This window comes from Garra rufa, chromosome 2, assembly GCF_049309525.1.
Source record: "Garra rufa chromosome 2, GarRuf1.0, whole genome shotgun sequence".
Lineage (NCBI taxonomy): Eukaryota > Metazoa > Chordata > Actinopteri > Cypriniformes > Cyprinidae > Garra > Garra rufa.
This window is the reverse complement of record NC_133362.1, coordinates 1048826-1061134: the sequence shown is the minus strand read 5'-3', so window position 1 is coordinate 1061134 and position 12309 is coordinate 1048826. Positions and strand designations below refer to the sequence as shown.

The following is a 12309-nucleotide window of genomic DNA, read 5'->3' as shown; positions in this document are numbered from 1 at the left end:
ACGTAAAAAGGACATTTTATATCTGAGAAACTAATAAAAATTGTTTATCGTGTTAAACATCCATTCGAGAACACAGTATTAATACATATTGTCAAAACACACACTAAGTGTAAACCCTCATATTACATCCTACTGTTGTAAGATACATTAATAACTAAATAAATAATTATGATCTTATAGTCAAACATAAGCATGCTTTGTGTGTATTATAGAATACAAAGAAACTAGGCTATATTATAACTGTTAAGCTTAAATGTGAACACTATAACCTTTATATTGCATCATTCTTTATTGAACAGACTATTAAAAACATACTGGCATCGTGAGTCATTTAGATGCAGTGAAATGAAACGTACTTTATAATGTTTCACTTGCTGTAGTCAGGAATTATAGTTGGCAAAAAGTCTTAACTGGTAAAATGTTTGCACATTCTGTCACAGTAATAACTAACAAGTGGGCTAATAAGAGAGAAAAAAACTTACTCATGTCTTCTGAAGTACGTTTTATTCCTGACAGAGTCTTCTTCCAGAAATGACTAACTTGAACGAAGTTTCTCCTTTGTTTACCGTGATGTGGGCGTCTACTTTTGGCGCGGCGCCCTCACGTGGACGATTTGAATATGAATAGCGAACAGCTCATGGGCGTGATCTAATTATAAAATAATGAAGCAGACCGGAGAGACTGGACATCGTGTTGGTTTCATATTGATTATTTTATCACAGGATATTTGTTTTCGGTAAAACTTACTTCGTTTAAAAGTATACATATCAAGCTTTGTCTAGACATATTGCTCATGTCTCTGTGTTGTGTATTGGCTGAGTTATAGTATATTTTACTGACCCGTTTCTGAATGAAGATCACGGAGATCAACGCGGCAGACAGCACACCCTTTTTGTTTTCTTTATTTTGCAAAATCACAATGTTTTTTGATTTTGTGAGTATATACAAATAAAAGTAGACCCTTTACAGATTCGATTGATGTACTGCTTTTATCTGTGCAATCAGAAATGACAAAGTAATTAAAGTTCCTTTTGGGGAAACTGCCTCAAAACGCCCCAGGGCGTTTTTCGTCATTTCATTATGTATTTTAACACTGTTATTTCGTAAATAACAGTGTTAAAATACATAATCTAATACAAAATTAACAGTTTACATTACAATTGTAATAGAAATGCCTGAAAAGGGCACCAAATGCAGTTGTTACACTTACATGATGATCAAATTCCTTGTTTAATATTGACCAAACGTTTAAAATATCCACATAATCTTTCTTATAATTTCCTCAACAAAAAAATGTGGACATCATAACCCTTGTCTGCTTTATTGTCAAAGTCTGCTTTATTGTAAATTTTGAACTTTGGAAAGCTCCAGCAGATGACAGTGTTAATTTTATTTCAGTTTATTATTGTTTATTTTATTAAGATTTCACATTTTTAAAAGTTTTATTTAAAGTGTAATTTTAGTTGTTGTTTTTCTGTAGAGATACAATTGTAATTTATAAATGATACAATTTATTTGTGTAATTACTTTTATTTGAATAAAGTTATATTTTGGCCCCTATAGTAGGTGTTTTTATATTATTTTATTTTATTTTTACTTCCGTAATATTTGGGGGAGGGGGCACAAAAGTAAAATTTTGCTTAGGGCACCCATTTGGCCAGCAGCGGCCCTGCAATTGGGTCATTCACGTGAATCGTGTAGAACCGGAGAGTTTTTTTGAGGAGGAGGGGGGGGGGGGGGGTTGGTTGGGCTTGCGTTAATTGACATCTGGGCCGATCGGAATCTCAACTGAGCTCGCGCCTGTCAAGAGAGGGAGGTGGGGGTGGGCTTGCGTGCCATGTAGGCCATTATTGGACAATTCTTATAAATGACATTTTTCCTGGACCAATCTCAGCGCTTGCTTTGGTATCTTGAAACACACTGCCATCTGTGTTCGCGCCTGTCAAGAGACACCTGACCTAATGTTGAAACTCTGATGGAAATTGAAATGACCGTATGCACGGAGCGTTCTTTAGAACTTCCGCATAAAGATAAGCAGCTCGTAAACTTCCGCTAAAGCTCATTTTATATGTGCTACATATTAGGTGGACACTCTTGAGACTGATCTACTGCCTCGTTCTTATCAGAAACTGAGAAAAATTATAATTGCAACATTATAAACAATGTTAGCGGCGTGAACATTCAGTTTCTTATTATTTAACAACACATCATTTAAATGCGGAGCCTGGTAATCCGTACTCACCACATCTGCATAGTTGTACATTTAAATGCTGACAGCTAAACACTATCATAACGTGTTTAGGCTAAGGTTAGCTAGCAAGCCATACTTCTCTTCAAGGACATCTTAATCGTATTCTTGATAATCACTAACTTGCCTTCAAAGTCATGAACACATTTTTAAAATCTTATCACAATATTTTAAAGCCTTTATTATTTTCCAAGTCTACAGCTGTGAAATAAAATGTAATTCAAGGACTCATTTTTCATTCATAAAAAACTGCATCGGACAAAATGACTTCGCAGAAAACGTCTTTTTTTTTTTAATAATATGGAATGACCCATATAACCAATAGATGGCAGCAGAGGATTATGTATTATCAAAGTTCTATAGTCTTTGGTATTATGCAGCTGCCTTTTAAACTCCCTATATTTTTCAAGACGGCTTTCTTTTTGATTTATTATACAATTTCTAGCATAATAAATTGTAGTACTTTTACCGCCCTTAAGTGTATATATATATGTATATGTATGTGTGTGTGTGTGTGTGTGTGACCCTGGACCACGAAACCAGTCATAAGGTTAAATTTGACAAAACTGAGATGTGTATATATATAAGTATATATCAGTAAATAAGCTTTCTATTGATGTATGGTTTGTTAGGATAGGACAATATTTGGCCGAGATACATCTATTTGAAAATCTGGAATCTGAGAAAATCATCTTTAAAGTTGTCCAAATTAGGTTCTTAACAATGAATATTACTAATCAAAGATTACATTTTGATACATTTACAGTAGGAATTTTACAAAAAATCTTCATGGAACATAATCTTTACTTAATTTCCTAATGATTTTTGGCATAAAAGAAAAATCAATAATTTTGACCCATGCAATGTATTTTTGGCTATTGCTACAAACATACCCCAGCGACTTAAGACTGGTTTTGTGGTCCAGGGTCACATATATATATTATAGCAAGTGCAGAAAGACATTAAGCTCACACACAAACAGCCTATAAGGGTGAATTATTTAAATACTTATATATAGTGCACTACAAATACGTGAAATATTGATGGTATAAAAATTAAATAATGCACTCAATATGAATCGATAATTCCTATATATTTAAATATTTCATATAATTTAATAACTACATCTTTTAAGTTTTATCTTGAACTGTAAAATATATCAAATAGTTTGTGAATTTTTTTCAGTTTCCCTCCATGGCGTTTGCGTGCGTGTGTTCGTGAATCCCTTGTCCAGGCTAAGAAGGAAAAAATAATGTTTTTCAGTATAATATACAACCCCCCCCCCCCCGGCCCGCCCCGCCCCGCGGACACTGTCACCTTTTTTCCTCTGATGAGTTTGCAGGTCTGAGATATTACATATTTACATACTGTATAAAAATTTACTATGGGGATTTTTTAAACTTACATCTTCATCTGCCTAGTGTTATTTAAGTATTAGTAGTATATGATAATAGTATACGATACTATTATAGTTTGTATTACTATTTTAAAATCAAAAACATTTTAGTCATTTTCCTGTTATTTTGGCATTTAAAATATTTTTGCCTTTTGAAAAATTTGTGTATGTCTAAGAAATAATTTTTATTTCAGTTCAGTTGTTTCTAGTACATCAAGTTAACCTAGATTAAAATGAGACATTTTTGAAAAGCTTAAAAAAACTTAAAAAATATATTTTTTTATAACAGCTATTTTATTTTGAGTGACTTTTTATGGTTATAGTTAACTATAAAAACCTGCTACTCAGGGTTGTGAATATTATATATGGCCTTATAGGTAACGTATAAGGCAGTATCACTCCTAATATAGGATAATATATGTGACATGTTATGTTTCCATGATGCAAAATTAATAAATGAACATGTAGATATTGACTTGCTATGTTTCCTCCACAGGCTCGACACAACCTCATGGATGTTTCTGAAATGCTGAATCATGGAAATCCTAAGTTGCTTGTGATCTACAAGATCCAAAAGCTCAAACAGTAAGGAAGATCTTCATCATATTAACAATAACTGATTGTGCTGTATTTTGTTACTATGCAGTTGAACAGCTATTAATCCACATGTTGTGTAGCCTAGGCTGTGCATAAAACATTTTTTGTAGTGTTTTAGATGTGCTGTTTCTCTCAGTCTGTCATCAGATCATTTATTTAAAAGCATAAGATATGAATTCAGAGAAATACTGCTGCTTCATTCCTCAGAGAAAGTTACAGATGCATATTATCAAGTGTTTTCAGTCAGTCAAGCTTCTGTCCACCGGCAGACTCACAAGAGTCAAACGTGGCATAAAATACACGATATACACTCATTTATATCCACTGAGGACTTCTAACAGTAAATCTCACCGGCTATGAATCAAAATGAAAACAGAGCAGAGCTTTTACTGTCAGGGCAATTCCTTGTTTCAGTGAAGGATGGAGGATTTTGCCCCATCATCTGTTCGCAGCAGCTGAAGCAGCATCTTCAGGGTCACAAATCCAGGATGCCTACAGATCTATACACAGCACTTCACATTCGTCACCTGCGCCAGTGTTTTTTTCTTCCATACAGTAGTTCACCTGAGGCGCAGACCCGAGGTTTGCCTTCAAGGGCATTGCATGAATTTCACATTTGTACCTGTTGGGATTCCTGTTTCTATCAAATGCACAGCAGCAGCTTTCACCTCTTTAGACAGTCTGCTTTTAGTAACAGACAGCAGTGATGAGGCGACAGATGTGTTTGTCACACATTTTCAAACTGCACTTCTGACAATAAATCTCAAAAAGGCTGCTCTGATCCATTTCAAAGAATCTAATTTCTGGGAATAGATTCTCTATGAAACCAGGTTTGTCCAACCAGCTATTTTATCCTTCAGAAGCTGCAAGTATATGCATAAATTAAAGCACAAGCTATTTCCTTTCTTCGTTTAAAAACAATTTAAAAAATGTTCCGTCTCTCTCTTTCTTTCTTTGGACATTACTCTACAGCTCTCAGTCTGTTAACTGTACGTTATGAATGATATTTGTCAATATTTTTAACTTTGTAAAGTGACCTTGGGATTTGGAAAGGTGCTACAAAAATAAAATGTATTATTAATGCAGTATTGATGCATGCTGTAACCCTACATTTACATGATTGTAAAGCACAAAGACCCACTATTCAATAACAATAAGAGTTTCTCAAAATTTTTACTTTTAATTTGATTTAAATACTTTTAATTTTCTGATTTCCAAAGTGACTTTCATTGCATTCAAGGTACTGTATATACAAAATAAGTTGTAAAATATGTAAAATATAAAGCAAAAAATTGCACCCGGGTAAAAGTTGCAGCACAGATCTTATAATTTTAATGTCTTTGTCTACTAATCAGTGTTGTTTTAGTATTACGGAGATGCTATTTTTATTAATACATTTAGTCATTTAGCAGATGCTTTTATCCAAAGTGACTTATAAATGAGGACAATGGAAGCAATCAAAATCCACAAAAAGAGCAATAATATGCAAGTGCTATGACAAGTCTGAGGTGGGGTAACGCAGTACATGTAGCACGTTTTTTTGGTTGTTAATTATATAATAAATTAAAAGAAAACAAATAGAATAGAAAAAGAATAGAGAAAGCTAGTGTTAGTTTTTTTTTTTAAGAAAACAAGCAGTTAGAAAATAAATAGATTGCAAGTCTTAAAGTTTTTTTTATACATTTTTGTCTATACAGTTTTCATTAATTTTAGTAATTTTTTAGTTTCAGTTAATTTAGAATATCAAATTAAACTAAATTAAGATTTAAAAAGTTGAAATATCATTAAAAAATTGCATTGCTGGGAGAAAAAAAAGGTATATTGCATTGGTGTAAAAGTCGGATTTCATTATTACTTTCTTAAACAATATTAAATACTGGTAAATATACTATTACAAACACTGAAACCTGCATTTTAGTTCCTCTTACTCCACAACATACCCCTTTAAGGTAATGGTATTCAGCACAGAACAGGACATAAAAATAAGTAGAAATTATAGTTGCATTGGTTATAAATAATATTTATTGTAAATGGCATTTAAATAAAACTGAAATTCAGCAATTCAGTTGCATGCTTTAAGTTAATTGCATTATATAAGTTGTTTTGCAATGTCTAAGCATGATTCAGGGTTTGTATTTTATTTTATTTTTTGGAAAATACAGTTCAGTTTTAATTTATGCATTACCGAGAAATCAAACCCTTGACTTTGGTGTTTCTAGCACCATGCTGTTCGAGCTGTAGGAGCCCTGAAATCAGTGAGACTAAGTGTTTTTCTGTGCATGTTCTTCACAGTATGATTGATGTCAATGAAATGAAGAGAGATGATGCAACCGCTCTGAAGGAGATTTTCCTGCTGCTGACGCAGTCATCAGAACCCAGATCGCCTGACATCCAGGACCCCAGTCCTCCACCAGACATCCACAGATCCAGTGCTCCACCCAGCATCATCTCTAAATCTACCAGATCAAGTCCTTCGCCCGTCATCCAAAGTGCACCACCCAGTATCCTCCACTCGAGTCCTCCATCCTCCTGCAGCTCCAGCGTTTGTCTGGATCATGACTCTTCCATCACACTGACCGACAGGTGCGTTCAACACTCTTAAAAATAAAGGTGCTTCACGATGCCATAAAAGAACCTTTTATGTCTAAATGGTATCATAATGAACCTTTAGCATCTGAAGAACCTTTCTGCTTCACAAAAGGTTCTTTGTGGCAAAAGAAGGTTATAAAAAGGTCAAAAAGAGACTAAATGGTTCTTTGTGGAACCAAAAATAGTTATTCTGTGGCATCACTGTGAAGAACCTTTTAAAGCACCTTTTTTCATATTGAACTTTCATTATCAACACAACTTAATTATTCAAAGTTTATGTGACTTCAGGATCCCAAGATGCTATGCTTTCTTTGTTGGTGTATTTCCTTTTAAGTTCTAGTTGGGGCAGGTCCTTTTTAAAGTTTAGTTTATGGCACATATGATAAAACTGCACAACAAAACATGATGAAGTTTAAGAAAACAGGTCTGTTTTCTCCTTGAAATTGCATTGCAGAAATTATGTCTTTAATATTTTTATTTTTTCATCCTGGAAGAGAAGGACACTGAATGTTTTAAACGCAGCTTTACTGTTCATGGTTTAGGAGCTGTGAGATTTTTTTTGTTAATGACTAAAAAATTCTCACCAAGGCTGCATTTGATCAAAAATACAGTACAAATTGTGAAATATTATTAGAATTTAACATAGCTGTTTTCCATGTGAATATCTCTTAAAATGTAATTTATTTCTGTGATCAAAGATGGATTTTCAACATCATTACTCCATCCTTCAGAAATCATCTAATATGTTGATTTGCTGCTCAAGAAACATTAATGATTATTAGCAATGTTAAAAATAGTTGTGCTGGCCAATATTTTAGTGGAAACAGTGAAACATTATATTATTTTAGGATTATTTGATGAATAGAATGTTCAAAAGAGTAGATATCGTTTGTAACATTATAAATGTCTTCACTGACACTTTTAGTTAATTCAATGCATCTTAATTAAAAAAAAAACTTAATCACCAAGGCTGCATTTGATCAATAATACAGTAACATTATGAAATAATATTAGAATTTAAAATAGCTGTTTTCTATGTGAATATCTCTTTAAATGTAATTTATTTCTGTGATCAAAGCTGGATTTTCAGCATCATTACTCTAGTCTTCAGTGTCACATGATTCTTCAGAAATCATTCTAATATACTGATTTGCTGCTCAAGAAACATTAATGATTATTATCAATGTTGAAAATGGTTGTGCTGGCCAAACAGTGTGCATACAGCATTTTATTTTCCAGGATTCAAGTAAAATAGAAAGTCCAAAAGAATAGAAATCTTTTGTAACACAAGTGCCTTTACTGACACTTTTAGTTAATCTAATGCATCCTTGATTAATAAATCTAATAATTTCTTTAAAAATAAGACCGCAACTTTTGAACATCAGTGTATATTTCCTAAACTACCAGATCTTGAATAATAAAAGCCTCAGTTTTGCGATGAGCATCTACACGCTGCATTTGAAGCTTTGTCTGAAAACACCAGGAGTCTATTGATTTTAATGCGGATGCTGCATTGCAAAGTCTTAAGAATAATTTGATCAAAAGTTCATAAACTCTGACGTCCTCTGAGCAATGAGAACTTCAGAGAAGCAACAAAAATCCAATTCACTCTCTGCATTACTTCAAGTGGACAGACTCATCCCACTCCCTCAAAACAAACACAAAACCTATTTATCATCCTTTCTGTCAGAGTTTCTCTAGTATGTAAGCACCCAAGGTCATGATAAACTTTATAACCTTTTGTAGCCACGAAGCCAGCAGGATTGTTTTGAAATATTTTTATAATCATTATAACCCTCAGTGTTTTTTTCCTCACGATTTCAGGGTTGAGTTCTTGTTGGATCTGGCTTTCCTCTCCCTGCGGTTACAGCAACACCAAACGGCATCCGACTGCCTGAAGGAGCTCCGAGCCACAAATGTCACCGTGAGACTCACAAAGTGTTCTTTCCTTACTTACGCTGTTGTTTTTGTAACTCAAAGGTTGTGTTGTTTTCCTGAAGGTCGGACAGCGCATAATGACGGAGTGTGTGCAGTGTGAGCTGGAGCTGAACAAACACAGAGACGGAATGGAGAATTACTCCAGATCCAGTGTGGAGGTGCTGCTTCCTATTATATTCATCTACTGAGTAAACATTCGTACCCATAAGACCTCTGTGTTTTATTGTTGTGGACTGTTTAGTTTCAGGCACTGGGAACGTATTGGGAAATCACAGTTTGAACAGGATATTAATATTGATTCCAGAACCATATACTGTAAACAACCTGGAAATGATCAAGTCTTTGAACACCTGCTTCCAAACTGCAATGATTTCTGTCCCACCTGCTCCCGTTCTCTTCCTGCAATATATTAGTTTTAGAGTTTTTATTTTGCATTTGATTTACTAATTTCTGTAGCACATTTAAAACAGCTCATCTCACAATATATTGCATATAGTAAAACTTAGAGGCTATAAATTAAATTTCAAAGCAAAAGTTTCCATTAAATACCAAATTAGATTCTTCTGACGCTTCTGACAATAACGATGTCAAAGAATCTTATTTCTGGGAATAGATACTTTATGAAACCAGGTTTGTCTGCTTTTTAGATGCAAGTATATGCATAAATTAATATTATTAATGCACAAGCTTCCTTTTAATTAGAAAATAAAAGGAATTTTCTAATGCAATTAATAAAAAAAGATTGCAGCTGGATAAAAATTATAAAAACTCATATGTTATGATCTTAATGTCTTTACAGAGCAGTGTGGTTTTAGTATCACAGAGATGCTATTTTTATTAATATGTTGAAATTATAATTTTTCTGTGTTTTTAATATTTTTAGTAGTTTTTGATTTTTATGTCTATACAGTTTTATACATTTTTATTTCAATTTTAGTTTTAACTAATTTAATATTTGCTTCCAAACTGTAATGATTTCTGCCCCACCTGCTCCTGTTCTGTTCCTGCAATATATTCATTTTTATAGTTTTTATTTTGCATTTTATTTACTCATTTCTGTAGCACATTTAAAAGAACTCATCTCAGCGAAAGTGCTACACACAGTATATTACATAGAGTAAAACTTAGGTGTTATAAATTACATCTTAAAGCAAAAGTTTGCATTAAATACCAAATTTGAAGCCAAAGTTTTCACTACGCTTCTGACAATATATCTCAAAAAGGCCGGTCTGATCCATGTCAAACAATGTTATTTCTGGGAATAGATTCTCTATGAAACCAGGTTTGTCTGCTTTTTAAATGCAAGTATATGCATTAATTAATATTATGCACAAGCTTCCTTTTAATTAGAAAATAAAAGTAATTTTCTAATGCATTTATCAGATGCTTTTATCCAAAGTGCCATACATTGCATTCAAGGTACTGTATTTTCTGGAAAATAAGTTATGTAAAAAAAATAAATAAATAAGAAAATAGAGCACAAATTGCAACTGGGTAAAAATTGCAACACAAATGTTATAGTATGTCTTTGTCTACCCAGCAGTGTAGTTTTAGTATCAAAGAGATGCTATTTTTATTAATATATTGAAATGATTTAGTAATTTTTCTGTTTTTATAATTTATTTAGTAGTTGTTTTTTCTATTTTAGTTTCAAAGCAAAATATTGTATTAAATACCAAATTAGAAGCCAAAGTTTTCACACATTTTAAACTACGCTTCTGACAATAAATCTCAAAAAGGCTGCTCTGATTCATGTCAAACAATCTTATTTCTGGGAATAGATTCTCTATGAAACCAAGTTTGTCTGTTTTTTAGATTTCAAAAAGTGCAAGTATATGCTTTCTTTCAAACATCTTAAAAAGGTTTTCTCTCTCTCTGAATATTACTCTACAGATTTTGCTTTGTGAACTGCATTTTATAGATGTTTCTTATATTTGTCAGCGTTTTTGTAAAGTGAGGATTTGGAAAGGTTCTTTGAAAATAAAATGTATTATTAATGCAGTATTGATGCATGTTGTAACCCTACAATTATTTCCATATATTTTTTACTTTTAATTAGAAATTAACATTGCATTTACTGTATGCATTTGACAGATGTTTTTTTTTTTATACAAAGTGCAATACATTGCATTAAAAAATTGCAAAACAAATATTATAATCTTAATGTCTTTGTCTACCAAGCAGTGTAGTTTTAGTATAACAGATATGCTATTTCTATTAATATATTGAAAAAATTTTTTTAGTCATGTTTTTATTCATTTTTATTTCATTTTTAATTTTAGTTAATCTAGTATATGCTTCCTAACTGCAGTGATTTCTGTCCCACCTGCTCCCGTTCTATAATTATTTTATTTATATTTAAAATATTTAATTTTATATTTTATATTCATTAACTAATTTCTGTAGCACATTTAAAACAACTCATCTCAGCCAAAGTGCTACACACAGTATGTTACATAAAGTAAACTCAGGTGCTTTAAAATAAATCTTTAAATACCTTAATACCAAATTTGAAGCCAAAGTTAAATGCAAAACGTAATTGCTTAAAATTTTATATATGCAAACGACTATACAAAAACAGTGTTCTGAACACTGACCATCTCCACTCCACTAAAAAAGACCAGCAGTGCTAAGTGCTTTTTCAGGGGAAGATCTGTTTCTTGTGCATGTCTAATAAAATATCAGAAAGTCTGTTTTGATTGACGGTCTTGTTTCTTACAGCTGCGGTTGAGTGTAATCGTGCGGTTGGATGCATTACTGAAGACAGCGCTGAAGGAAGCAGATGCTCGGGTGACTCAAGCGGTGTGTGCGTGTTTGTGGAACGCATGTCTGCCGCTCCTTCAACACAACCTCCGAAAGAGAGTCCAGAAGCCCCTGCTAACCCTCGCACGAGCGCTGGACCAAACGGACAGGTCTGAAACGTGTTCCTTATACTTCATTGTTTGCTGTGGGAGTCTGAGGTCAGTCAGACTTCTTTTAGTTAGCAGAGTTATTAAAATAATAGCTCAGCTGAAAAAGAAAATGCACTACTCTTCATGTCATATAAAGCCATATTTATTTTCGGTGTGGAACATTAAAAGAGACATTTAGCTGAATGTAAAACATTTTCATACAATGAAAGCAGACAATGTCCAGAGGCTCCAAACAAGACAAAAAAAATCACTTAAACTCTAAAATTAGATTCATGCACCATATTCTATATTTTCTGAGGCCAAGTGTTGCTTTGTGTGAGGAACTGACTAAAATGTATGTTATTTATAAAGTATTAATGAACAATTTAATTTATTTTGGAGCATGCTGCAATATGGTTTATTGTTTATTTTAACAATGTTGATTTTTGTTGAATGTTTTATTAAGCTGCTTATTTTCCCTTGTGGGACCAATGAAGCTGTGAATTAAAAACTGATCACTAATCACTGAAAACCAAGTTGTAAACTAAAAACATAGCTATCACCGATTATTACGTTTTAAACTAAATTTGTAAACTAACAACTAAAAATCAGTGATGATAAAGTTGTAAACTAAAGCATAAACTATCACT

The 12309-nt window shown here is 32.8% G+C and overlaps 1 protein-coding gene across 1 annotated transcript in view; it reads left to right on the top strand.

Moving 5' to 3' along the window:
• cfap46 (cilia and flagella associated protein 46) overlaps window positions 1-12309 on the top strand; it is a 182291-nt gene that overhangs the window by 27119 nt on the left and 142863 nt on the right. Inside the window, exons 9-13 of the mRNA XM_073834516.1 lie at window positions 4141-4229; window positions 6534-6824; window positions 8655-8754; window positions 8831-8926; window positions 11490-11680. Of these exons, the coding sequence (XP_073690617.1) occupies window positions 4141-4229; window positions 6534-6824; window positions 8655-8754; window positions 8831-8926; window positions 11490-11680 (767 nt within the window). The remainder of the gene's footprint in view (window positions 1-4140; window positions 4230-6533; window positions 6825-8654; window positions 8755-8830; window positions 8927-11489; window positions 11681-12309) is intronic.